This window comes from Tetrao urogallus (assembly GCF_951394365.1).
Source record: "Tetrao urogallus genome assembly, chromosome: 5".
Classification (NCBI taxonomy): domain Eukaryota; kingdom Metazoa; phylum Chordata; class Aves; order Galliformes; family Phasianidae; genus Tetrao; species Tetrao urogallus.
The window spans coordinates 54,684,638-54,710,491 of record NC_136818.1 but is presented as its reverse complement, the minus strand read 5'-3'; the positions used below and the strand labels follow the sequence as shown (position 1 = coordinate 54,710,491).

Sequence of the window (25,854 nt, the reverse complement as noted above, 5' to 3'; positions counted from 1 at the left end):
AAGCTGGATTTCTTTAAAAAGACTATTATAAAATGTTGGCTCTACTTTGGAAAAATCACCTTTTTTGCAGCTGGAGTCCTAACAGTTTCTTAACAGAGAAAAATATCTGTTTAAAAAACTCTTTTCATTCTTATTATAGGCTGGCTTAAATGAAATCAAAGTTCAAAGTTAGAAAATGACTTTGTGAACTATGTGTAACATCTAGCATCTGAAGAAAAATGATAATCCCTGGTTAATTTTTGGGAATGCAAAAAGAGAAAAAAGAAAGTGCTCAGCCAGCTCGTTCCTGGAAGTTGAAAGTACATCACTATTTGTAAATGCAAATATTCAAGGAGATCATTTGGCTATTGTCACAGCTGGCTGTCTTTGATTCCTCACTCCAACAGGCCTGTTTAGAGTGCACTGAGCAGGTAACTTTCATCATATAACCAGATAGCAGCTCAAACACATTGTTTTCAGTGCCATACCTTGTATACTCTGCTGTTCTGCTTTGCTTGAATGGCCTCAAAACCCAAGATCTTAGGATTCTGGGGACACTATCGGAAGTCATGATCTCTTTTTGGCTGTGACACAGGAGAACTGACTATGAAATGTGACTTCAGTAAATTGTTTCAGCCAAAGAAAAATACTTTTTTTTTTTTTTTTTTTTTTTAGACGATACATAGATTTGTAGATTGAAACCCAGTATACTTCTTTCTACAGTCCCAGAGAAACTTTGGATTTTTTGTGAGACCTGAAATCCTGACTGCCACAAAATTTTCAGAATTTGAAGATAACTTACTCTAAGATAAGATTTCTCTAAGGCAGTTTGAAACTTTGTGTGCATGTGGAAAAGAATTACTCTGTCAATTTAGGTAGAGTTTAAGCAGGTGTAATATCAAGTAGTCCTTAGCAAATGAATTGGATTTTTAGGATGGATACTGTAATACCTAAATAATTTACAGTTGATTCAGACTGTCTGTAGCGAGACTGCTTGCTTTGAGCAAGTACACTTATTTCTCCATTGTCCAACTCAATGAAAAGTCTGGAGAACCAAGAAAAAATACTGTGATTACATTCCCATGTGTTCTCAGAGAGTAGGAATAGGAGCAATATGTTCATGCTATTTGACCCAAGGAAAAAAGCAGATATTTAAGGAGATAAGACGCTTTGTCAGAAACTGGGAATGTCTTCAAAGACTGAAAAGCCCTGTTTGGCTTGGAGGGAGCTACAGTGGATCTGTGGTTGTCTGGTAGTTCGGTATCAAAGCAAGATAGCTGCTTTTATTAAAAATGCACAAAGCACTATATTATTCAAAGGCATTGAAACAAACAGCTTCTTTTATGCCTAAATTCTCTTTTATCTCCTTCAGCTAAGAAAGTGGGGCCAAGTATGGTAAACAGTACTAAGTCGCTACTGGAATTGAAGATAGAAATGTCAAACTTTTTGCCTCTGTATGTTACTCCTAATCTGGAGGGATGTGATGGCAGGCAGTTTTGGCAGGTGATACCATTATTCAGGCAGCAATGGCCTATAACAAATTAAATCTATAATTTTCTTGCTGTTGTAATTTATATTCTGGTAACCAATTCTATTAGAAGCCTGAATGAACCTGAAACTCTTTCCGGTACAGGCATATGTCTAACTTGTACATGAAGTTGTGTAAACCCTGTGTATGGTATTTACTGAAATCTGTTAATTTCTGCAGTGAGGTTGGTGTCTGTCATAGACTCTGTATTGTCACTCATGATAGTCACCTTGAATGTGTAGAACCAGTGCTCAAATTCACTCAATTTTAGACCAATCTACTGGGCAGGCATCTCTGAATAATTGAGAATTGAGAATTGAGCCAAGCAATTTCTCTTTAAAAAAGGCTTGTCCCTTAATCTCGTGCTGGGCTAAATACTGATGGGGTAGGTGTTTGTGGTACCAAACCACAAACCACAAGAAAGTCATGAAATATAAACCTTAACAACAGCTGACAAATGAAATAATTGATGGGGTAAAACAGGCAATACACATTCCTGCTAATTAAATTGCCAGGAAGAAAAGTTCCCTGGCCAAGTGCAAAAAAGGACAACTGGAGCATGTTTGGTGATTCAAAGAGCCCTGGCCTTTAGTCATTTGAGTAACGGATCAAATGCATGCACAAAATCATGCTCTTACTTTGTCTTTGGAAAGTCAGAAAGGACAGATAATAAAACTGTATCAGTATGCTGATTTCTTTTTTATTTTTACCAATGTGAAAACTAACAAATCCCTGACGTTGTTCAAAGGCGTGTTGGATTCCTATGTACTGAATCCCTTCAATCAAGCCATTACATTATACCAGAGTCTGTTGGACAAGGCCGTGTTAAGTAGTTGACTGATCCACAAAAGCAATCAGTTGGAACACTTGTTTCCTTTGTACATGCACTATATATATTATACCATTTCTTTCTCAGTCTTTGTTTGTCTAGGCTTAAATTCCTTGAGCCCGTGATCTTAGACTCTGATATTATAGCATGTTCTGATCAAAACTCAGGAAGAATGTACTGAATGGATTAACTCATTTGCTTCTTAAACATATGTGAAATTGCCTTTAATTTTCCCTGATGTTCATTAGAATATCTTCTCACCTTTAAGTAGAGAGATCTGTCCTTGTGTGAACACGTATTTGAAAGTTTGAGCTTGGAACTGCAGCTGTGCCATCTGAAACTGCCTGAAGCACATTGTGATCATCTACTCATGTAGCTCTACTGGAAGATCAACTAGGATGATAATGTGAAATCGGGAACCTCTGACAAACAGCTGTGGCAGTTACTTCTACCATTACAGCTGGAGCTCAGAGAGAATATCTGTTCACAACCACAATCAATCATAGCCAATGGAACTTATATTGCATTTCTGGTTGCCTCAGATTTTAACCCAATCTGTTCCTCTACAAACCTAGCTCATCTTCTGGGATACATTTTTCTCCAGTACAAAGAAGCAGGTAAACCAGGTGAACATTCATCTGCGCAGATCTGGATCTGAGTCAACCTTTCTGAATCTTAACTTTATAGTGACTCCACTTTGAAATTTATAAATCAGATTTTTTCCCTCTATTATTTTTTCGTATTTATACCATAAGGCTCAATATGCAATTATTTTTCCCCCCCCTACAAATCAGCAAGAAAATTGTCAAAGACTGTTATATTAACAGAGGAAGAAGTAGCATCCACTTCCAAAGAATGTATTTTCTGATGGAGTCCCAGTTTTGCATATACGTCAAAAGTACTGGCTGAGATCCATGGATGCAAAATAACTTAGGGATAACTGCCCAAAGCATAGAGCTGAATCTTCAGGGAATCACCTACTGCTAAGAAATCTGCATTTCTTGTCCTATCTCTGTGGATTTGTAAGGCATGAGGATCTCAGCCCTCCTGTACTGGGCAGATAGAGCCTTGGAATTTCATTATAACTATCTCTCAGTGGCTTTTTTCACTGGATAATTTCTCCAGGCATTGAAAGAGAGGTTCAGGTTTAAGAGATTATTAGTTTGTTGGTAATTATGCACTCATTTCATTACTTCCTGCCTACTGTAACACAGAGCAAATAAAGAAAAATAAAGCATCACTCATAACATGTGTGATCTAACTACAGTTTTGCTCCTTACATCTAGTGGGAATTAGGGTTGTCTCTCTGTTGTATTGCTGGAGAGGAGTTTATCACAGTGGTCTAGGGCCTTGACTCATAGATGGCACAGTCATTAGTAGTAATAAACAGCAGCAACACTGGCTGCCAATTAGATCCCCCATCGGTTCTCAAGCATACTTGGTTTCTGAGAGATAGAAGGCAAGAGGCAGATGTTCCTGATGTTTTTTTTTTCTTCATTTTTTAATTTCTTTAAAAAACATATTTTAAAGTGTTATTAACATCCGTGATTCTACAGTCACAAGTAGTATTGCTTAAACACAAAATAAATAAATAAATAAAGCAAACAAAAAAAATCACCTCAAACCAAGTACTAATTAAAATTTTGGTAGAGGAAGCAAAGTGCTGCTGTATAACGTTCTGTTGCCAAAGTGGATGTTCAATTAACACCTCATCAGTTAATTACTGCTTTGAAAACTGGCAGTAGAGTGCTGCTGTAAAATATTTCTGGATGGAATTCTCTGCTTACAGAAATGTTGTCTACAGTTTTCAATTAAACTCCAGTCTAAAATATATCCTTTGCTTCTCCACAGTTTCCGTGATGCCCTTGGAAATGACAGAACAGAGCTCCTTCTTGTAACATGCATTTGCTTTCTTTCCTCAGGACATGCATGTTATCAGCACAGATGAGAGTCAGGTGTTTGCAGCTGTTCAAGAGTGGAACCAGAACGACACATACAATCTGTATATCTCTGACACCCGAGGGGTGTATTTCACCCTGGCATTGGAAAACGTCAAGAGTAGTCAAGGGTTGGATGGGAATGTGATGATTGACCTCTATGAGGTATGTCATGACTCTAAATTTTTCATTCTTACCTACAAACTCATGTGACATCCAGTTCCATTGTGTTCTTACACATCAGTCTCATAGAATGTATGAAAATAGCAGAGCCAAAGCTGAACACATTTTTATCCTTCTTTTAAACGAGGACCTCAGTGCAAGCACAGCAGGTTCAAGCCAGGCTGCGCAAGTGTTGAAACTAATTCCAGCCTAGTAGTATAAAGAAATTCATTACTGTGCTCTCCAGTAGGTTCTCAGGTGAGGAAAATCTCGTGTCTATGTAGAGGGATATGCATTGGAAGAAGTAGCTGAATAGTTCACTACATTCCAACAAGAAGCTTTCTCAGCCAAAATCCTGCTGACACAAACAAATCAAGCCTCTGACCCACATTGTTCCAGTCTTTGGTTCATAAGGCTCCCAGCTCTGTGAACAGCATCATTCTGCAATTCTGCCATTTTCATTGCATTTCTGAAAGCCTAAGCTCTTGTGGTAGAAGGAATTAGAGACTGTAGTTTTCAGCTGTCTTTGTTGTCTTCTGCTGCTTGATCTATTCTGAGAACAGAATTTTAAGTAATCACTCCTGAGCTATCCCATGAGCATGGATACTCTCCTTCTTCATGTTGATGTTTTCTTTATCCTGATCCTAACAAGTACGTTCTGTCTAAGCTCACCTGTAAGAAGGCTAATTTACATTGTCTTCTGTGACAACTGATCCTGAGAATAGAACTTGTAACACACCCTTGTACTTCTCTTGGCCTGACAGCAGTCTTATTTCTGGATACAGCTGAGTAGAAATTCAATGCTCAGTTGCTAATTTTGGGGTCTAATTTTGCTACTCTTTCCAGATCTCTTCCAGATGTCTTTATGACTATTTAGAACAAAGGCTATGAACTAGTTCTGAGTTCCTTTAAAAATGGAAATGCTCCCTGTATTTCCCATCACTGAATACTAGCTCTACTGAATAGTTCGCCTTCAGCTGTCCTTTACTTGGAAACCACTTTGAATTGTCAAGACAGAGCCCAAGCACTGTACATAAATTCGGGTGAATTGCAGGAGGATGGGCATTGTCATTTCCCAGTCATTTGGAGTTTTTACTGTTAATGTCTCTGCAATGCTGGCAGTGCATGGAAAGGCTGTTACCTCTTATTACTGTCAGCTCCAGAAGTGGTTTCACTTCATTATGTAAAAGTGTCCTACATCCCAGTGGAGGGAGAAAAGCCTTTGTTTTGTTTTATTAGACTGACACTACACAGTAACCAGGATTGAAAGTGATGAAATCAGACTTGTAGCATCATATCTGTTGATTATTTAGATAGAAAGAATATTGACTGACACCGAACCTGGCACAAAACTTCAATTTGATGTTCTAGCTGGAAGGGAACAGAAAGCCATCCAGCATGATTCTCCCAGCAGAGTTATTGCAAATGATGAGTGCTTCAGGGGTACATGGAGATGAAGATCAGAAAAGAAAAAAAAAAAATCCATAGATAAATTAAAAGGAAGAGAAGAAATTGCAAAATGAGTCCTCCTTTTGTGACAGCAGTTTGTATGGAAAAGGATTACTTGAGAAGATGCCAGAAAAACTCCTGTTTAATGTGTATGTGTCTGTATGCTTATGTTTACCAGGTATTAAAAAATAATTTTACCGGTTACGTTGTGGAGAAGGTGTTTCTGTATGCACATTCCTAATGCAGTTCTACATCAGCAATAAATCTTTTCAGTGGGAAATTACATTGGACTTGATGAGAAAATAGAAGATCTTCCCTTGTGCCTCATCGTGTTCTCCTTTCTTTTCTCCCGGAGGAATGCTCCCTGGAGCCTTTCACTGGGAGACAGTTATTTCAGGGTGTTGGCTGTTCTTCTGCTGGACGTTGTAGGGGATGAGGAGGCCACTACCACTGGGACACTAATTCGCTTTCTACATGTTGGACTGTGTAGGCTATGAGAATAGCTCTTCTCCTTATCACCTTCTAGTGCTGGTGCATCAGTAGGACACTGGACTGTGGTTCCAGGGGTATTGCCCTAGAGATCATACCCTAGAAGCAGGAAAGAGTGAGAGTTGCTGACCAGTGGGTTCTCTTTTTTCTTATCAATGCACTTCTCCAAATGATGTGGTATTGCTCTGCTTGGCTCTTCAGCAGGAATGTTCTGCATCAAGACAATCCTGCCTGTAAGCATCACTGAAAGCATAGGCAGCATTTATATCTACATGCAGTGCTTGTGAGGGTGGGGGGGATTGCCTACAAAGCCTGGGAATACAGACCCAGTGCTTATTTTTCTGAACACTGCTGTTCAAGCCCTTACTTGCATAGCTCTGTCTCCATTGTGACTGCACATGGTGCATCTCTTCCTACAGAAAGCACACAAACATTTACACTGTGTGCAGTTGTTGTTTCTTAAAGATAGAGCTGTCCCAGGTTGACAGCATAACTTACACTTTGCTTTCTCTAGAAAGCATTTTGAGTTTCAGCCTAGGAGTAGAATCATAACAAGAAAAATTCATAGGATTTCAGAACACATTTATCAACTCATATATAAAATGCTTTTTAATCATTTATAGCCAGCATTTCACAGGGACTACATAATACAACTATTTCAGGACAACAACAAAGAAAAGTACAAACAGAGCTGTAGGCACTGACCTGTGGTGAGAAAGCCAGAACGATGTTATTTTTCCAACTCTGACTATTCATACAATTTCACTGATAGAGGAGAAAGCCCTGTCTCATTGGGCTGCCTTTCTACCACAGAACAAAGATAACTTGAATAGTTTGTGCATCAAAACAACCCAGATCAGACATTGAAAATATGATCTTTTTTACATTTAAATCAACAATAACTAACTAAATTACTTAATTTAAAGGCTATTGCCCATTACAGCAAATCATATCTGAGTTTTTATCAACATAAAATTCAGTGTCATTACTCAGGGATGAAAGTACTATTCAGAATGAATAAGTACACCACTGTACTGTACCAGTGGACTATACAGTAGTAGTCCCATGGCATGTGACTAGAAGTGCAGTAAGGTCCTATTGACTGGGAATAGTAGCATCCAAATATACCCATGTAATTAAATCAGTTGAGCTGGAACAAATTTTGAATTTGCTGAGTAACCATTTGCCACATGATGCTATTTATGTAATAATCTCTGTCAGCAAAAAGGCTTGATTGATGATTCCGTGCACCACTTTTGCAGAAGAAGAAAAGATGGAGTGTATGATTGAACAGATTTGATGAAAAGCAAGAAGTTTCTGAGTTTCCCCTCACCTTCTCCTGATTTCCCTTTGCTTCTAATTGTAGCGCTCAGATTACAGAACGACAGCCTAACAAATTCATTTGCAAGCAGCAATAGCTACTGGGCTATTGATTTTCAGTGTGCTAAGAAGTTGGGAACATTCTGCAATGTGAGTTGTGGTTTGAGGTTGACTTTTTTTCTTCCTACTAAGGCACTCTTGGTTCAATTCCAATTTGAGTTCGTCAGCATAGCATCTTTCCAAAATTTTCCTGCAGACCAATGGAGTAAAGCTGTTGAATAAAATGCTGGGAAGAATAAAAAGATGAGGATCTCGTTCTATAACTAGCATAGGGAGGCCTTTTTGAGTCACTGGTGCTTCAGTTTCTTCTGAAAACAAAGCTGGTCCTATCCAGCTATCTGTTAATTTCTTTACAGAGAGAATGATGAGGTGCTGGAACAGGCTGCCCAGAGAGGTTGAGGATGCCCCGTCCCTGGAGGTGTTCAAAGCCAGATTGGATGGGGCCCTGGGCAACCTGGTCTAGGATTAAATGGAAAGGTTGTTGTCCCTGCGTGTGGCAGGGGGATTTGGAGATTCACAATCTTTGAGGTCCCTTCCAACCCTGGCCATTCTGTGATACCCCAACTTACCCTATTGAAACACTGATAATTGTAGAGTGCACAGAGATCCTTAGATAAAATGTCTTAAGCAGACTGTGTGAGAACAGAAGCACTAAACAACAAATGTGTGTGCATGTTGTCATTTTCTCTGCAAGGTCAAAATTGCTGCTGTTTCCTGCTACTGCATGCAAGAGAGAAATAATTGCCCTGTGTATATTTAAACTTCCAGGGGAAAGGATATCTATCCAGTTGAACAGCTGTCACTTTACAGTTAACTCTGTTGATGTCTTACCATATTCTTATGCTGCTTCTGGCTTTTTCTTCCACTTGCACTTCTTCACATATGATGCTCCTTGGCATTTCTTGCCACAACATCTACCGCATTCATACAATCACAAGATATTTGTTGGGTTTAACAGGTCAGGAAAGTCACATACAGAGAAACTGTATGGACTTGATCTATTTTTCAGCCATGTCAATTTTTCCTAGGTAGCAGGGATAAAGGGAATGTTCTTGGCTAACAAGAAGATTGATAACCAAGTGAAAACTTTCATCACCTACAATAAAGGGAGAGACTGGAATTTGTTGCAGGCTCCAGACACTGATCTGAAAGGAAACCCTGTTCACTGTCTCCTGGTAAGTATCTGGGGGGATTTGAGGTGTACAAAGAGCCCAGAACAGTCTTTTTCTGCCAGGTAACATAGGGGAGGACCTCTCTCCCTGTGCAGTGTAACTCATGGAAGGAGCACTGAGTTTTAAAACTGTGGTACATCAGGCTTGGTCAGCCAGATGGTGTAGTTGGCATTGTAATTTAATTTAGGTTAATCTAATTTCTGGAACAAAATGAAGCATCGTAGATCTGCTTCCTTCTGCACAACTGATTGTCTCCTGCTAAACAGCACGAGAAGCTGGATGCTGTTTTTGAGCAGTTGGTTCTCTGGACACTAGATGGGAGGAGTGAGCTATTGTATTGCAGAACTTCCAAGAGCCCTGACAACTTGAGACAGGCTCAAGTAGAAAGAGAACTGTTTTTTTTTCACACCATTTTATTGGCCCTCTATTGGTATTTTAATTTTGAGATCAAAAGTTAGAATTGACATATTCACGCAAATATATGAATAGCTGTGCGTTTAGTGTATCTGTCTGTATTAATTGATATAGGTCAACATATAGATAAATCTTTAATAGTCATTATATGCAAAGGATTTCTAAAATAGAAAGTGAAACACTGAGTGGATAGAATTGGAGCTCTCTGTCAAATCAGATAGCTTAGCCTGATCTCCACATACTTCTCAGGTTATTCTGTAGCGGGATAATACTCTGAACTGCAGTCTTGGAGATTTTCAAGAATTTTTATAGTAAAAAAAAAAAATCTAACATAGTTCCATGGTCATTACTTAGACTGGTCTTCCTCCTTGTTGTGCTCTTCCTGCATGCTATTTTCCATCAAAAGGAAAAAAAACTAATGTTTTTCACGTTGAGGCTGTAAGTTAGTATCAGCTTTACCTTTTATTTATTCTGGTATGTAGCTGAATACTGTGCCAGTCTCTGAACTGAAACCTATATGTTATTGCTGTAACTAACCTGATATTTGAAGCTGTTTAAATAATTGATCTTTTCGATAGAGCAAAAATTCAAGCCTTTAATTTTCTCTCCGATTTGGAACAAAATAAATAGGGGTGAACTGGTGGCCAAGAAACAAAGTTATCTCAGAATGTGACTAAACTTGTTTGGGTTTCTTTTCTTCTTCCAACTTTTTAAAAAATGTGTCTAGGGGCATTTTTAAATTAAACCTTTCAGTGAGATGAAAACTTAAAAGATGGCATTTACTGAACTACGTAGACATAAAACAATTTAATTTTTGCAAGGGAGTATGTGTAGAAACCTTTGTCTTTTAAATAGATTGTAATTTTGTTTTAACTCAAGTGAACATATTTTGTGAAAATGTGACTTTTTCAGATTATTGACAGTTTTGTCAGAATCCCAAGATTTTCATGTTGGTAGTGTAATATTTAGGAGACTAGAGAGACACAAGAGGAATAAGAAAAACATGCAGGCAGTGGAATAATCAAAGTAAACTCTATTCTTTTTCCATGAAGAGGCAAATCCTCAATGGACTTAAACTGTGTAGCTGAGGGTTTGTTATTCCCAAAGAAGTCTCATCCCTGTGATAAGGCCCAGTGTTTACCCATGTGTTTTTTTTTTCTTTTCTCTCCCTTTGATTTCAGTTAGAAATAGACAAGAGACCTCTTTCATTATCTTGCCAGTGTCTCCTTTGTGCTTAGGTGGGTTCCCACAGACTAGTGGAATGGTAGCAGAGTAGAATTATCAGCTGGGAATAAAGGATCTCAGATGGTTGTCTTCTAAATTTGCAAGAAAGGAGATAGATGAATCTATAGATGATAGATGATCTAGAAGTTGTAAATGCCTGGAAATAAGTCTGGTATCCGTACAGGGGTTTTGCTCTGGAAAACCATTGAGAAAATATATTGTCTCCTGCTGAGGCAATTCTGTTCCTCATCTATATGACATAGTTATAGTACTTAAACAATTCACAAGCTCGTCTCACTTCTGAAGCCCCACTCTCTCTACATCTGCATCATCTGCAGTTTCATTCCCTTGTATCAGTTGCTCCTTTTCCCTCCAGATATTTCTGTTCCTTGCCATGATCTTTCTTGATCCTATGGTATAGACAAGTGAATTCCTAATAGTGTCTTGTAAGTCTGGCTTAGCTTCCATCATTACTTCAGGATAGATAGTAATGCTTTCACACTGATGGCTTTCAGAATAATTGTTCCTAGCTACAGCTTGGAACACAATGTTCAGAGACGTACATCTCAGCTACTGGCAGAATGGGATCTGCCCTTTCCCAGAGTTACTGGATGGTCTCAGCCTGAGAGCAGAATGTTATCCTGTGTACATCTGTTCTTAAAACCTCAGCCTAAATTAAGGGAGTGTTAATGCAGAAATAAGTATGTAGAAGCTAAGTTGGCAGCTAAAGAGGTTAAGAGGGAATCTGGTTGAAACACAACACAAACCAGACAGAGCTATTCCTCTACTGACAGTAAGCACAAGGGCTCTTTTCAAAGCATGTCAAAGAATTTATTTGTGTTTCTTTATGAGGTTGGTCTGAATAATGAGGATGGAGGAATGCAATGAAATTCCCCCTGAGCCTGAGGTTTTATTTTTCTTGTTTGTACCACTTACTTTCTAGGCTGAATACATTTAATCTTCATAAAATAACTGCCAAGTTATTACATCCCAAAGATGCTGATTTTGTTTGATACTTATGCTGTGAAGTAGTTAACTGAGGAGTAATTCTACCTTGCACGTTATGGGCAACTGTCTAGGAGAGTTATTCAATTAGCTTTTGAGTATGGCCTTGTGGTTAAAACACTGGGCTGAATCTTAGGAGAATCTTGATTCAATTTTTAGGCCTATCTCCAATTTTCTACCTGACCTTGAGCAAGTCATTTATTTTCTATATGCCTTTCTTCCTCAGTCATCTGTTTATTCCCTCTTTAGTTTTGGTTGTCTTGTCTGTACGGATTATAAGGATTTCAGAACAAAGACCCATTTTTCATAAGTGGGAAGGCGTTCACACCATCTGCCACAGAGTCATTTAAACATCTAAGTGAGGTGTTCTGAGTATCCCTTATGGAAGTGCTTTCTCTTTTAATTGCTCCTTGCAACTGCAGGTGTGCAAATACTGTGACTTCCTCTAGGTTTCTAGATATTGTCTAGCATTATGCTTGTGTTGCAGCACTCGGCCCCACTCCTGACCAGGGGCTATCAGTACAGACATACAAGGAGTGCTAGCTTCTCTATGGAACATGATTGGTATGGGGAATTCTTTTGGGCCTCCTTGCAAGATAGAATGGATTTTATACATATAAAGTGTTTGTCTGGAAAGGAAAAGTTGTTTTTAACAGTGCAGCTAGTTGTCACTTGAGTCTCTACCCAGTGCTGCACTTTGACCAGTAAAAAGTCATGCTACTAGAAGCACTCTCTCTCCTCTTGGATGTTCTAGCTTTTAGTCTTGGGAGTTGGAAATAGATGATGGGGACTTGGATAATCATTAAGATATTTTCCAATCTAAGCCATTCTGTGATTTTTATGTTCTAATTAATATTTGATGTATATATTCCACTTCTGTCTACTGTATGTGTGAAGTGCTACAAATTTGAGAGAAAATTTCTGGTAATACAAAAATCTGAGTCTAACAAGATCAAATTTCTGTCAGACTGGGGGAATTGGCTGAATTGCTGCTATTAGCTATTGTCTTGAAAATGCTGAGGTGGACTTGCAGCACATTAGTTTTAAAAATATGTTCTGTATCTAGACTAATAAAAGGGAAGAATTCATTCCCTCCTAATGCTTTCCCACTTCTGAATGTGCGTCAGCTTGATTTGGTTCCCACTCCCTCTCCATGCCCCAGGCTGCTCCAGCAGCTGTCGTTGCAAGGCTGTCACTTGGAGTTAACTTCTCAGTGCATTCCACTTGGCAGGCTGTGCTCCCTTCTGCACCACCCTGCATTCCTTTTTCCTGTCTCGCATACACAACAGAGATCCGTCAATCCTTACCATCCTCATTCACCTTTGAAAACAAAAACAAAAAAACCCACACATCCCAAAACTGCTTTTTGTGGTTATCCTTACCCACAGCATGATACTCATTTTCTCCTACCTGGAGATGGGATATATCAGTGGTCGTCTTCCAGTGACTGCAGAGGAAGCCTACAAAATTTATGAGGCTGGACACCTAGCATTTAGGTAAACGATGTAAAAGAGAGACCTGCCTCCCTGAAGCCTACAGGGCTTTCTGCATAGCATCCTGCTTGTCTGGAAGCCATGCTAGCTGAAGCATATGTTTTGCTGTGTTTGCATTCCCATACTGTCTGATGTCCCCCTCAATTTGGTGAGCTTGCTTCAGCTTTCCTTGCCAGTATTTTTCCCTTTCCTTTCCGTTAGCCTGTTTCCTGAGGTTTGGAAACAAAAAGGCTGGAAAAAAAAAAAAAAAAAAAAACCTAAGAAAAAGCAAAAAAATCATATTTTTTCAAAAATTATTTCACTGTAAATTTGGAGAGGTCATAATGGCAACTTTGGGAATCTGCCTGTTTGTCCATCTTATCTCCTTGCTCAGCTGATTTATTCTGTACCATTCACTTTTGATTTGAGTACCTGAGATACAAAATCAATAACAAATTGGTAAGGTTTGTACAGATGTACTTGTACTGAAATCTCAAAGGTCACATAAAGATGGGATGATGAAATATTTTATGAAATAACTGTTAAACTGACAATTTCAAGTTCTGATATTTCTTTCTAGTGCAGTGCAGAACAGAGCCATGTGTCAGGAGTATTCAGGGTCAAGAAATGGTCTGACACTCCCTGAATTAAGTTGTTTCTTATGGCTTACAAGTGGTGACTCAGCACCGCGCTGACAGGGCAATATTGCAGAGATAGCTTGAGCACTGCTGCCTGATGAGTCGCTTCAGCATATTTGTAACCTTGCTTGCTTCTCATGACAGCCAACAGTTGGAGGAGCGAGGTACTGCTTACCATTACCTGCCCTTGCAGTTTTCATTGCATCCTTTGTGAGTACAGCCTCGAAGATCTCATCTTGAGATTGAAGGAGGGAAGATTTAGGTTGGACGTTAGGGGGAAGTTCTTTACAAGGAGAGTGGTTAGGCCCTGGAACGGGCTGCCCAGGGAGGTTGTGGATGCTCCGTCCTTGGACGTGTTCAAGGCCAGGTTGGACGGGGTCCTGGGCAACCTGATCTAAATGTGTATGTTTGGTGGCCCTGCTAGGCAGGAGGGTTGGAACTACATGATCCTTGAGGTCCCTTCCAACCCGGGTGATTCTGTGATTCTGTGATCTTTGTGAGAGTTTCAGTCTAAAGAATCAGTTTCCCAGTGGGAAAGGTTTGCATTGGGAAAGGACAGCAAAAATCTCACAAGACAAGCAGAGCAGTGGCCTTGTCTTTCAGAGGGTAGCTTGATACAGTAGTTAGGAAATAGTATTTGGCTATCTTAATAGTAACTGTTGATATCCTATGCCCATGAAATATCCTATGCACAAAGGCCTGTAGAAATGGGAGCATATGCTTTGTGTTGTGTCTGCTTTTTCACTTTAATCTCTCCTTTCTCCATAGCCCTATTGCTCCCTTCATCTTCACCTGAAGGTCTCAGAGAATCCCTATACCTCAGGAAACATTGCCAGCAGAGACACTGCCCCCAGCATTATTGTTGCTTCAGGTATGAAACATTTAAAGAGTGCCTGTATTTGATGTGCAAACACTGAGGAAATCCTGAATGTGTGATGGATATGGAATATGGGTATGGAGTGGCCTGTGGGGTATCACACTACCAGTAGGGCAGGCTGTCAGAAGTCTTCATGGACCTTCAATGTATCATCTGATTTTTACAGAAGCTTACTTTCAGGACTGAGGAGATGACGTCTAACCTTATACTACCAAGAACATTAGATTCAAAACAGGGAATTTCTTTTTCTTTTATGCACAGGGTGCATAGATCTGTAAACAGTGTTAGTTTTTGCTTTGGTTTTTTTTTTTTTTTTTTTTGACATGTGTTTTCTTCAAACTGAAATTCTCTCTCTTTCTTTTATTTTTCCTTCCAAGACTAAAAACTACATAATTACAAAAGACTAATGAATTTGTTTAATTCTCTGATTTGCTAATTCTGCTGTTTCTTAAATTTTTCTTCACTAATTAATGTTCTACTTACAGGTAATATAGGCCCTGAACTATCAGACAATGATATCAGTATGTTTGTTTCTTCTGATGCTGGAAACACATGGAGACAGGTACGTGACAGAATCACAGGATTTAAGAGTAATTGTAGGGAACTGTCAAAGAGATATATTAAAAATGTTTCATTTTTTTTCTTTTGATTCAAAATAGCTTTTTGCAAATCTACACAAAAAGGAATGTTTCTTTTCCCTGCTGAGAGGTACAGAAGTGCCCAAAGAAAAATATTGTGTATGTCATTATGCATCATATAACAGAAAATTATTTTTATAATTCTACTCAGTTTGGCTTCAGTTTAACCCTCTAGCACAAAGGATTCTTTCTTTTCATCCATTATTATACTTACCCAAGAATTAACAGTTACAGTGTTCTACTTCTCCCTCACTGTGCATGGGACTGGATAGTGAAGTTAAACGATAATAATATTTAGTGGAATCCCACCTGATAACAAAACATTGCTACCCTGCTGTGTGTTTATCTGCAAAAAAAGTAAGTTATATTATTCCCATTTCATAGATGGCATATCGTGTTACAGAAACCAGAAGTCACTTTTCCAGACTCACCATGCTGCTGTGAAAATTTGAGAGCATGAGAGCAGATGTTTGCATAAAGCCAATGAAAAAAAAAAAAAAAAAAAAAGGAAAAAAAATATAGCTGTTTACATATTTGATATTCCAGGAAATTAATTTTTTTTCTTTACATTGAGCACTCTTCATTTCCTTTCTCCCTCACTTTCATGTACTATGTCTAGATACGTACAAGCACAATATGTTCTTCTTTGAACAATGATCTGTTATCGAAAGGAAAATTGTTGGTCCTTGCAAAAATTAGTGTTTCTAACTTTCTGCTAAGCAGAGATACTTCTCAAGAACCTGATGGGGGGGTAGGTGGGAGCAGAAGGGCAGATATATAAAAAAGCAGAAACTCTCTATACACGTTGCCTTACTCTATTTAGTAACATCTGTAGTAAGTACTTACCCTCTTTCATGATCATACTTAAAAAATGATGACATTTTCTTTATACTAAAGAAAATAGATCTAAATATATGCTTTTTTTTTTTCAGATCTTTGAGGAAGAGCACAGTGTTCTGTACCTGGATCAAGGAGGAGTATTGGTTGCCATAAAACACACATCTCTGCCTATCAGACATCTCTGGTAATGACTCTGATTGTCCTAAATGTGATAGTCTGATACTCTTCCTTTCAAATGTCAGGAAGTAAGAAATCAAGCTGAAGCCACTGTTTTCTAGAAAATTGCACTTCAGAAACTGACAAATGTAAACTTGGATAAAGCTAAGAAATCTTGGCAACTGCAGCCTAGATGGCTTCAACTTGGCCAGATCTTAGATACCATCAACACCACCAACATAATTCCTCATTGACTAAGACCTGGCTTCTTGAGTTTGGTTATTTATATAATATACAGTTTGGATTATAGTCTTTGCCTCTTACTGAGTTGCCCAAATACTCGTAGTTTTCAAAATTATTGATGAAATTGTCTTCTGCGTTGCAGACAGCACTTCTGAGCAAGAATTTTGTTGAAAAGCATCATGGTTTTGTAGCCAGTAAGACAAAATTGTCTCTTCTAGTTAGCATCCCTGAATTTATGTGGTAGGTAGAATATAGTTTTATGCTGTTTTGCATTGATTTACTGCCACTGCAGCAAGAGTCATATGGGTATCTAAACCACCCAGACCCAAGTAATGAGAAATAGTTCCAAGATTTTGCTTAGACCTACCACAGGGAAAAACTGCTGGTTAGAAGAGGCAAAGCTCTTGTAATCTGAAAATCACACTGCCTTAAAATGTCTTTGGTTGGGGACCGAATATTAAGTTTCTCAAAATTATTTGTGTATTTTAAATAAAATCATAGTGCTGGGCTACATTTTGTTCTTTAAGCATCAATCTCTTAGGTATCTTTATTAGTTTCTCCCACTTAAGTACTGGCCTTGGCTGAGCAGTATAGTGCCAGAAAGCTTATCAATGCTCTGATTTATAGCGCTGCCACCAAAATTAGATATTCCAAGGGCTAAAAATGCAATATTCAAGAACAGAATCTACCTTCTACTTCTCCATAGCAGCTGTAGTATCCCCCCAATTACAGTGAGAGAATAAGGAAAGAAGATATTAATTCTGCTTTCTCTATCAGGTTAAGTTTTGATGAAGGGAAATCCTGGAGCAAGTACAGTTTCACATCACTCCCACTGTTTGTAGATGGAATTTTAGGGGAACCTGGAGAGGAAACTCTTATCATGACGTAAGTGAGCATGCCATCATGCTAACATTAGCAGGAGCAACAACATGATAACCTTATGAGGATTGTTCACAGCAGAGTTTCTGGTTGGTGAACAAACCGAGTTCTCACTGAAACCAGGACCATGCAGTCTTCTGTTGCTAAATCATCAATGCTTATTTGTGATATTATTGAAAGAATGACAGTAAGATTCCTTGCAAGCTGCAAGCACATCATTTAGTTTACCAGCCTGAAACTCAACTCCTCAAATGGAATATGATTTAAAGAAGAGTTACTCTTGACAGATGAATATTTAAAAGAAAAATGATGAAGTATTTTATAGCTGTGGTTTTGCTACTACTTTGTGTTTTTTAACCGAGGAACAGAAAAATGAAGACTTTTTTTTTTAAGAGCGAATGACAAAATGTTGCCTGGGGGCTGGCTCACAAAAAATTGTGATTAGTTTCAATGTGGTATGCTGAGAACTGCATTGTGCATAAATCTAGATTCACTCTGCCAGAAACTGTGACATTTTGCTTGATATCAGGTTAGTAAAAGGAAGAGGAAAGTTATTTTTCTGCCTATAAAAAATGAACTGACCTGTAATAAACAAAAAATCTGGTTTGAAAACTAACCTGAGCTAATAGAGATGTATGGAGAACAATACCTTCAGGTTCTGACTTTAATTCTTGTGGAAATGATTCCCAAAGCTCATAATTAAAGATAACAAACTCTTGTAGGTATAACTATTTCCATCCCCATGTCAGGTCTTCTCTGGTCAGTTTGCACAGTGGCGCTACCGGGAGGATTATTAATTCACAGAATAAAAGCTGTGTGCATTGTAGAAGGTTTGTAGGTACTTAGGAGCCTAAGTCTCACTTCCACTGTGTCAGGGAAGTGAAAACTAGTAGGACTGAGAATCCTGCAGCAATTAATCTCTGCTAGAAAATAATCTCCGCTGTAACTACAATACTCCACGTGGTGTTACCTTTTACTGTATGCACTTTCTGCTGTATTCTGTAGAGTGTTTGGACATTTCAGTCACCGCTCAGAGTGGCAGCTGGTGAAAATTGATTACAAGTCCATTTTTGATCGGAGGTGTACAGAAGAGGACTACTGGACTTGGCAACTCCACAGCCAGGTGAGAAGCAGGGAGGCTGGGATCTGACCTGAGGCAGCTTATGATCCCACAGTTAAGAATCAGCAGAGGCTGCGGTGTTTTTCTGTTAGCCTGATTATCCTTTACTGGATGTTTTATTTTTCTCTTAACATAGATGTGTTGGCTGCAGATTGCACGCTATGAGCCCTGAAGGATGAACAGTGTCTTAGCTTGTTCTGTAATTAATGAGTAAGACTCTGTGTTATAAAAGGAGCAGAGGTTTGAGGTTTTGTGCAGGCAATTAGCTAAGACTCTTACCTTCCAGCAGGTGGATGCAGCTGCAGCAGAATTGCTGCTGCTGAAATAGGCCTGAAATCCTTCTCTCTTAGAATTCACAAGCAGTTCTCTCATCCTTACCTCTTTTCTCTTCTGTTCCTCTTGTGTCTCAGAACCAGAGACTTCAGACCCTTCTAGCTCTCTCACGCTTATTTCCCCAGGTTCTGCCCTCTCACTCTCATGTCTTATTCACTCATTTTCGTATTGCTCTGTCTCTCTCAGCTGTGATACGTCTGCTGCAGGAACCAGACAGTTTATCTACTGTTCTGTTGCTCCCCCCGTGTCCTGTTCCTGGCACACATGATGCAGGACTGCATGATTCTTGAAATTATCACTCAGGTGTCCCATGAGTCAATGTGCTCATTCCTGTGGGCAGGGGGCATCTTACAAGTTCTACTAAGTTTGGCATGGCAGCCTGTGTTCAATCAGGTTAGAACAAAATAAAGCCCAAATTCTGCGGTCATTTAAACACCACAGTCTTCACTGCAATCTAAAGAGATTATCATTTATCATTGTATCATCAAATGTTGTCTTGCTGGGCAATATCATGCTAGGCAAGCATTTAATAATGGATATGAAATGAAAGTAGCTTGACTCAGATTGGCTGCTCACATAAGACACAATGTCACACTAAAAATACCAAATATGACTTAGATTCAAGAATTCACAGGATTTTACACCAGGTGCCATTTGGGCCTTTCTCTTTTCTTGGGCAAATCAAAGGTCTGAAAAGTTTATTTTTCCCATAGTGATCTTAACATCACAAAATGTAACAAGTGAGACCCCACTTTTTTTTATTCTTTACTTTCTTGTGATTGCATAAGCAAAAATGCTAAGAATTTTGCAGTATATCTTTGAAGATGTTAGCTTTGGAGCTTGCAGAACTATTTTTAGGAAGGTGGCTGTGGACTTTTGACTTTTGCTTTGCTTTCCTTTGAATTCACAGGGCTTTGCCACATTCCCTAGATATAAATGTGTAGCAGGATGTTCAAAATAGTGAGAGAACAAGGAAGTGTTAACATCCAGTATGTTACAAATCAAACCCTGGACAAAATGAACTCAGAAAGTGTCGAAAATATTTAGGTGTATACATATTACTAATTTCTACTGAATAAAATCATTGCCAAAGTGATTAAACTAATGGAACAGACCTACTCTATCTTGGAGTGGAGGGATCAGGCTCTGTTTTCAGTTGCTGTGAAACTTAATCTATAAACAAGAAACGAGTCTGACTCAAATACTCATTGGGCTTGGAACAAATTCAGAATTGAATCTGATTCATAGGTAACCCCAGATAATTTCTTGGTGCGTATTGGAAAAGCTGCTTTATTTCAATTAAAGCTTCCATAACTTTAATTAGCTCCCCTGTACTGACATGGTATTTGACTTTCCATCCTCTTCCCTTGAGTCATAGCCCTTAATATTGCACAGTCTTGGAAAAAATGGGTGTTACAAACAGCCTAGTGGGTGTAAGAGAAATATATTTTTGGTTTTGTTTCCAGGGAGAAGCTTGCATCATGGGAGCAAAAAGGATCTACAGGAAGCGCAAGTCAGAGAAGAAATGCATGCAAGGAAAATATGCTGGGGGTATGACTTCAGAGCCATGTGTATGCACGGATGCAGACTTTGACTGGTGAGCAATGGGCACACGAATAGTGTGAGATTACCTAAAATGATGTGCTTCCCACCTTACCAGAATACAGGGGTTGGCACAGTCACCAACCCCCATACTCAGTTTCTAGAAGTCTGACTAATGCATTGTCAGTCTGTTAGTGGTTAAGCCCCTTAAATTCGTAAGTGCTTCACAGTCATGAAACACTTCTGATAAACCTCTGCTTTCATTGCGGAACTTCTCACTCTGAGAACATATGTTTTTATTTCTTTGAAACTGATTGAGTGATTTGCTGCTATAAAGGCTTGTTGCTAGTAGCAGAACAAAAATACCACAGTGATACTTGCTGGGGGGAAACAGGCATTTATTTCTTTTACATGCACCTAGAGGAAACTTTCTGCAAAAGGTCTGCTGGGCTGTAAAAGAACTTGAGGATACTTGGATGGCTAGGGATGTGTGACAGACAGGTCACGTAGACTCATGAGACCCTTTGGATCTGTTGGAATGGGGAGAATTTTGAAATCCTCTTGTTAGAAGTAGACTGAGAAAAATATCCTTAAAAGTACTGCAAATCTCTGAGCTGAGCAGACTGCTAAAAAGCCTTTGTGACCTAAGAGGTTATTCCTCCTCCTGGTGAAACCACTTCTGTTTTAGAGTAGGATATCATGATCCTCCTCAATACTCTGAGCTCCTGTTATTCATGTAGTCCTCAGATCTGGATTTTGACTTTATCCATTTCAGCTTCCTTCTCCACTGCCTCTGAGGAAAAGGAATAAAACATCCAGTTCACAAATATTTACCACAAATAGTCATCACCTGTTTATCTACTTAATGCAGTCAGGAATGTGGTCTTATGGAGATTTTTCCACAGAATGTTGGAAAAGCCACAGAGAAGAGAAGACAGGGGAGGAAAGAAATGGCAAAAAAAGAGTTCTGCTGGCTTGACTGAATTTCTCAGCCCAGATTCACTGTGTTAACAAAGTCAAAGCTCTGCTTCTGTGCCATAGTGTTCAGTGCATGTCTCATTGAACTCTTCACTAGGCTTCACTGCAGTAGCACCCTGCATAAGCTGGGCTGAAGGGAAATTTGGAGGAATATCAGTCAATAAAACCTTGCTGTGAAAGGATGTCCTCTGGAGGGGGTTTCCTGCAAGAAGAAGCAGCTCTTTTCTCATCCTCATTTATGACAATTCCACGGTGCTTTTGAATGCTTTTTTTTTTTAAGCTGATCAGGGCTCTGAATTGAAGTTGGTTTGAGGGAACTCATATCCTTCAGGTAGGGAGAAGCCCCTGTACTGGCTGCACTTGGATTTACAATCTTAAGGTAATCTGGACAGCTTTTTGCATTAATAGTAATGGTTGCAGGATACGGGTTTGTATACAGAATGAAAGAAGACAACAATCCCTGCCCCATTCAGTGTAGTTTGGACACTGAAATTGTAAAGAGAACATTTTATTACCTAAGCTTGTCAGAGCTTGGAGTAAAATCAATCATATGTAGATGAGAAAGTTACAACAAACAAACAAAGAGCATCATTGCTGTTAGATCTGTGTGTTGTTTTATCAGTTCAGAGCGTAGAAAAAAGCCAGTCATAAAAGACTTAGATTGTCTGTTGTTTTGTGTTTGTTTTTTTCTCCTAACAATATCATGAGTTCAAGGTTCTTTTCAAATTTGTATTCAGTCCATTGTGGTTCTTTCTCAGAGAAAAGGGCACATTTGTTTATTGCTTTACACAGCAACAAAACTGAGTGGCATTAGAAATGACTATAGATTCTCCAGCCTCGGGAATCTGAGCTCTTCTGACAGGAAGATGTCTCTTCCTGTGGCCTCGATCCAAACACGTACTGCTCCCTGCATGGGCTGCAGCTCACAGCCAGAGGGCAATGGTGCTTCAGGAATAGGTGTTCAGGAACCCTCAACAATTCTGTCCTAGCAACAGCCTGGAAACGAGATTGTTCTTCTTCATTTAATTGATTTGGGTAAATGGATGACACCGTTACTTGTGTGTTATTAAAGCATTAATTTAGCTGTTTTCCTCCCATTGTGTTCCTTCCTGCTGTTTGGATGTTATTACAGCAATATCTCTTTGGTAGAAACACCTTCCAGACATAGACGGAAATCTTCAGTGATGCTCATTCTTCAGCTACCTGTCTCCCATGTCCTTTAATAGAAACTTTGAGTGAAGTGTTGCTCTGCCAGTCCTCCCTCTGAACCCATTGCCATTAATACTGAGCACTTCTCCTATCCGTGTTCCTAAATCTCATGCCTTCAAGGGGAGCAGCAGCCTGTTTATGCTGGTGCTAGCGACTTCAGATAGCTAAAAAGGTGCAAAGGAGCCTTAGTGCAATTGAGAGTCAGGCATATTTATCTCACTGATGATATTGGTGAGGATCTGTCTGGCTTTTTTTTTTTATCGGATAGGCTTTAAATTATAGACCTGCCTGCTAGGTTTAATTCTTATGCTAAAACACCATAGTCCTCTGCCATGAGAAACTGTCTTGATAAACTGCGTTGAGGCAGAAGGCAGATGCTGAATGTGATCAGACTGTGTTGGCTTCATGTGTTAGCACTCATTGATTCATGCAGTCATGCAAATGTCAGTTGTGAAAAGAACATATATTTGCATCCTAAAGTTAATTAAATCTGTTTTATCATTCAAGAGGGCATAGTTAGCTGACAAATAGTGATTTTTAATTCATTTTAGTTCATTTTGAACGGTCGTCGAAAATACAGATTCAAGTCTGAGATGTATCTCTGCATCCGTAGGGTTCTAGATATTTACAAGGCACAGATTTACTGGAGGACACTTGGGGGTTTTATATTCTGTTAAGATAAACTGGAGTGACCTGTACTTCTGAACACTGGTGCAGTTATAATCATATGCCTTCCTAGATCCATCATTCAAAGTGTTGCTAAATCCATCCTTCTCTTCGACAAATCCCAGCTCGAGTCCTTGGAATACTGGGAAGCAAGTAGAACTACCTTAAACAGAAATCTGTTCTTATACCATAGTTTAGTATTAGAAAATATTAAGTTAGTAAAATGACAGTAAGACATTACTATCTGTGGCCACGGTTAATTATTTCTAGAGGACCTTTTGGGAACTACAGATCAAAGGTGACTCTAAACATAGGTACCTGGATTCCAACCTACTTAAGGTCTGGAAAGTTTGCAGAGCAGAGAATGTAAAACTATGGGTAATGTTTACTGTTGCTGGCATGGTTGACCTTAAGATGAAGCTGTTAAAATTAAGGAAATCCTGTGCTCATGTTATAAGTCATCTCTGTAGTCTCAGAAACTTTTCTGACTTACCTGATAATTTCTTATCTTAAAGCAGTGGGATTTTAATAATATCGTGTAGATTTACAGTTCTTCCATTACAGTAAGTTTGTCACATGTGTTTTTAAGCAAAAGACCTCCAAAAGGGATTTCTTTTCTTTGATTTTTACTTGTACACAAACATAAAATCAGGGAATTTACCATGAGTTTGGAGCAGGGTTATAGAACTTCTGGATTCAGTCTGTCTTTAATTGCAAGGGAGGACTTGTAAATAGAAGAAATAAGTGAATACGCAAATACAATTCCTGTTTAAACCAGTAAAAGCAGTCTATATTTTAAACCACTGTCAGTGAGAGACAGATAGTAGGCTGCTTCATGCTGATAAAACAAGCCCTGCTGTTAAATGTTCTGCTCTTATTTTGATAAGTACATTATCTATTTCACCTGAGTTCTTTTCAAGCAGGCAGAAAATACCATCAATATATGCAAATTCCAATTCCCAGGTACCTGGCAGTGACTTGGCTAGCTGATTGCAGGCTAGAGCTGATGCCTTTCCTGTTTCCATATTTTGCTATACTTGCTCTTGCTATGGCAATCCAATTGATGCTAATGCTTGTTGATTGCTGCAAAGCCTGTTGTGCCAAATTGTAGGCAGCAATTTGTTGTCAGCATCAGTGTTCTGCGTGCACCAGCCTGTAGCCAAGGAATTCATTAAATTCCAAGACTGCGGAGGTGAACGGGGGGCTGGTGCATCTGTAGAGAGATACGGTACAACAATTCATGTCATTTTCTGGGATTACATTTCTGTAGGGCCTTAATGAGCCAGACGATTTGCAAGCCTGAAAATGACACTGTGAAACTTCTGTGCTTAGAACTATTTTTGCTGTGGAAAATCCTATCATTTCATTCTCTTGAGTTTGAGAAATCCATGTGTAGTCAAACCTAGTGAAGTCAAACTTCTGTTGCCCAGATTTGTGAGTTCTAACAGGAAACAAAATTAGAGCATGAGTATAGATGTGTATAGTAAGAGATCACAGATGGTTACTGCTGTATTAAGTTGGACTACAGATACTGATCCCCTCTGCAGCAGATCTCACTGCTCTGTTTTGTTTTCACCTGATTACATAACATTGTGTGTGTAGAGTGTTACAGCCTTTTTAATTAGAGTGATACAAGATAACTTAGAAATAACTTAGTGCTGCAAAGTGTTGACAAATGAATTACAAAAATCCAGGAGTCCCACTTGTGTGTAAATATTTGTTTTCTGTAAGCAAATCAGAGTGGTGTTATTCTTCATTATAAAGTGTTTCTACAGCCATAGTGTTTTTAATCCAACAAGGATGATTAGAGGACTGCATGGCAATGGGAGAATACGCTGTCTAATGCTTCCAAAGCAATTAAGCAACATTCAATCACTAGCATCTGAGTAAATAGATTCATGAAAATTCAATCACAAAAACTGAGGAAAAGACCCATTTAGGTCATCTGGTTCATTGCTGTTTCCTAGAGCATGTTCTCAATTACTCGTAGCTATCCCAAGCAGCACAGCTGCCAAAATGTTCTTATGGAGCAGTTATGCAGTTCATTGTATTTAGTTTTTCCACATGATGTGTAGCATTAGTTGTTTTGTTGCTGTTGTTGTTAATGTCATCTTTTAAATTGCTGTTTTTAGATTACATTGAAACATTTATTTTCTTGAAAAGTTACAAGCGTGGGTAAAAAATTGTGATAAAAGCCCTCTCCATGTCCACCGTATGAGTGGCTGAGATCCTTGGGTTCAGCTCAGAGCAGAGGAGGCTGAGGGGAAGCCTCCTGGTAACCCACTGTTCCTCTCAGTGAGCGGAGTGCCAGCAGTGAGCTCTGCTCTCTGGTCACAGTGATAGTGCCCCAGGAAACAGCATGGAGCTGTGTCAGGGGAGGGTAAAGCAGGCGTTAGGGAAAAGTTCTGCTCCAGAGTACAGTGGGCATGGCCCAAGCTGCTGGAGTTCAGGGATTGTCTGATCTGCGCTCTCAGTAGTATGGTGGTCCTATGTGGAGCCAGGAGTTGGACTCCCTGTGAGCCATGTTCTAACTCTAGTTGCTAACACTTAGATCTCCACACACATGTGCACACGGAACAGGAAACATTCTGTGTACACACAGCCTTTTCTTTTTTCTCCTTATTTTGTACAATTTTTTCCTTCCCTTTCTCTGCATTTGGTTCTTCCGCATCACATCCCCTAATAACTTTTGTAC

The 25,854-nt window shown here is 39.1% G+C and overlaps 1 protein-coding gene across 1 annotated transcript in view; it reads left to right on the top strand.

The window, feature by feature from the left end:
- Positions 1 to 25,854, top strand: part of LOC306946941 (VPS10 domain-containing receptor SorCS1-like) — a gene marked incomplete at both ends in the record, with an annotated part of 267,367 nt that overhangs the window by 201,442 nt on the left and 40,071 nt on the right. Inside the window, 8 exons of the mRNA XM_079536080.1 lie at positions 4,259 to 4,438; positions 8,782 to 8,928; positions 14,447 to 14,549; positions 15,041 to 15,117; positions 16,126 to 16,217; positions 17,210 to 17,317; positions 18,317 to 18,434; positions 20,231 to 20,361. Coding sequence (XP_079392206.1) covers positions 4,259 to 4,438; positions 8,782 to 8,928; positions 14,447 to 14,549; positions 15,041 to 15,117; positions 16,126 to 16,217; positions 17,210 to 17,317; positions 18,317 to 18,434; positions 20,231 to 20,361 — 956 coding nt within the window. The remainder of the gene's footprint in view (positions 1 to 4,258; positions 4,439 to 8,781; positions 8,929 to 14,446; positions 14,550 to 15,040; positions 15,118 to 16,125; positions 16,218 to 17,209; positions 17,318 to 18,316; positions 18,435 to 20,230; positions 20,362 to 25,854) is intronic.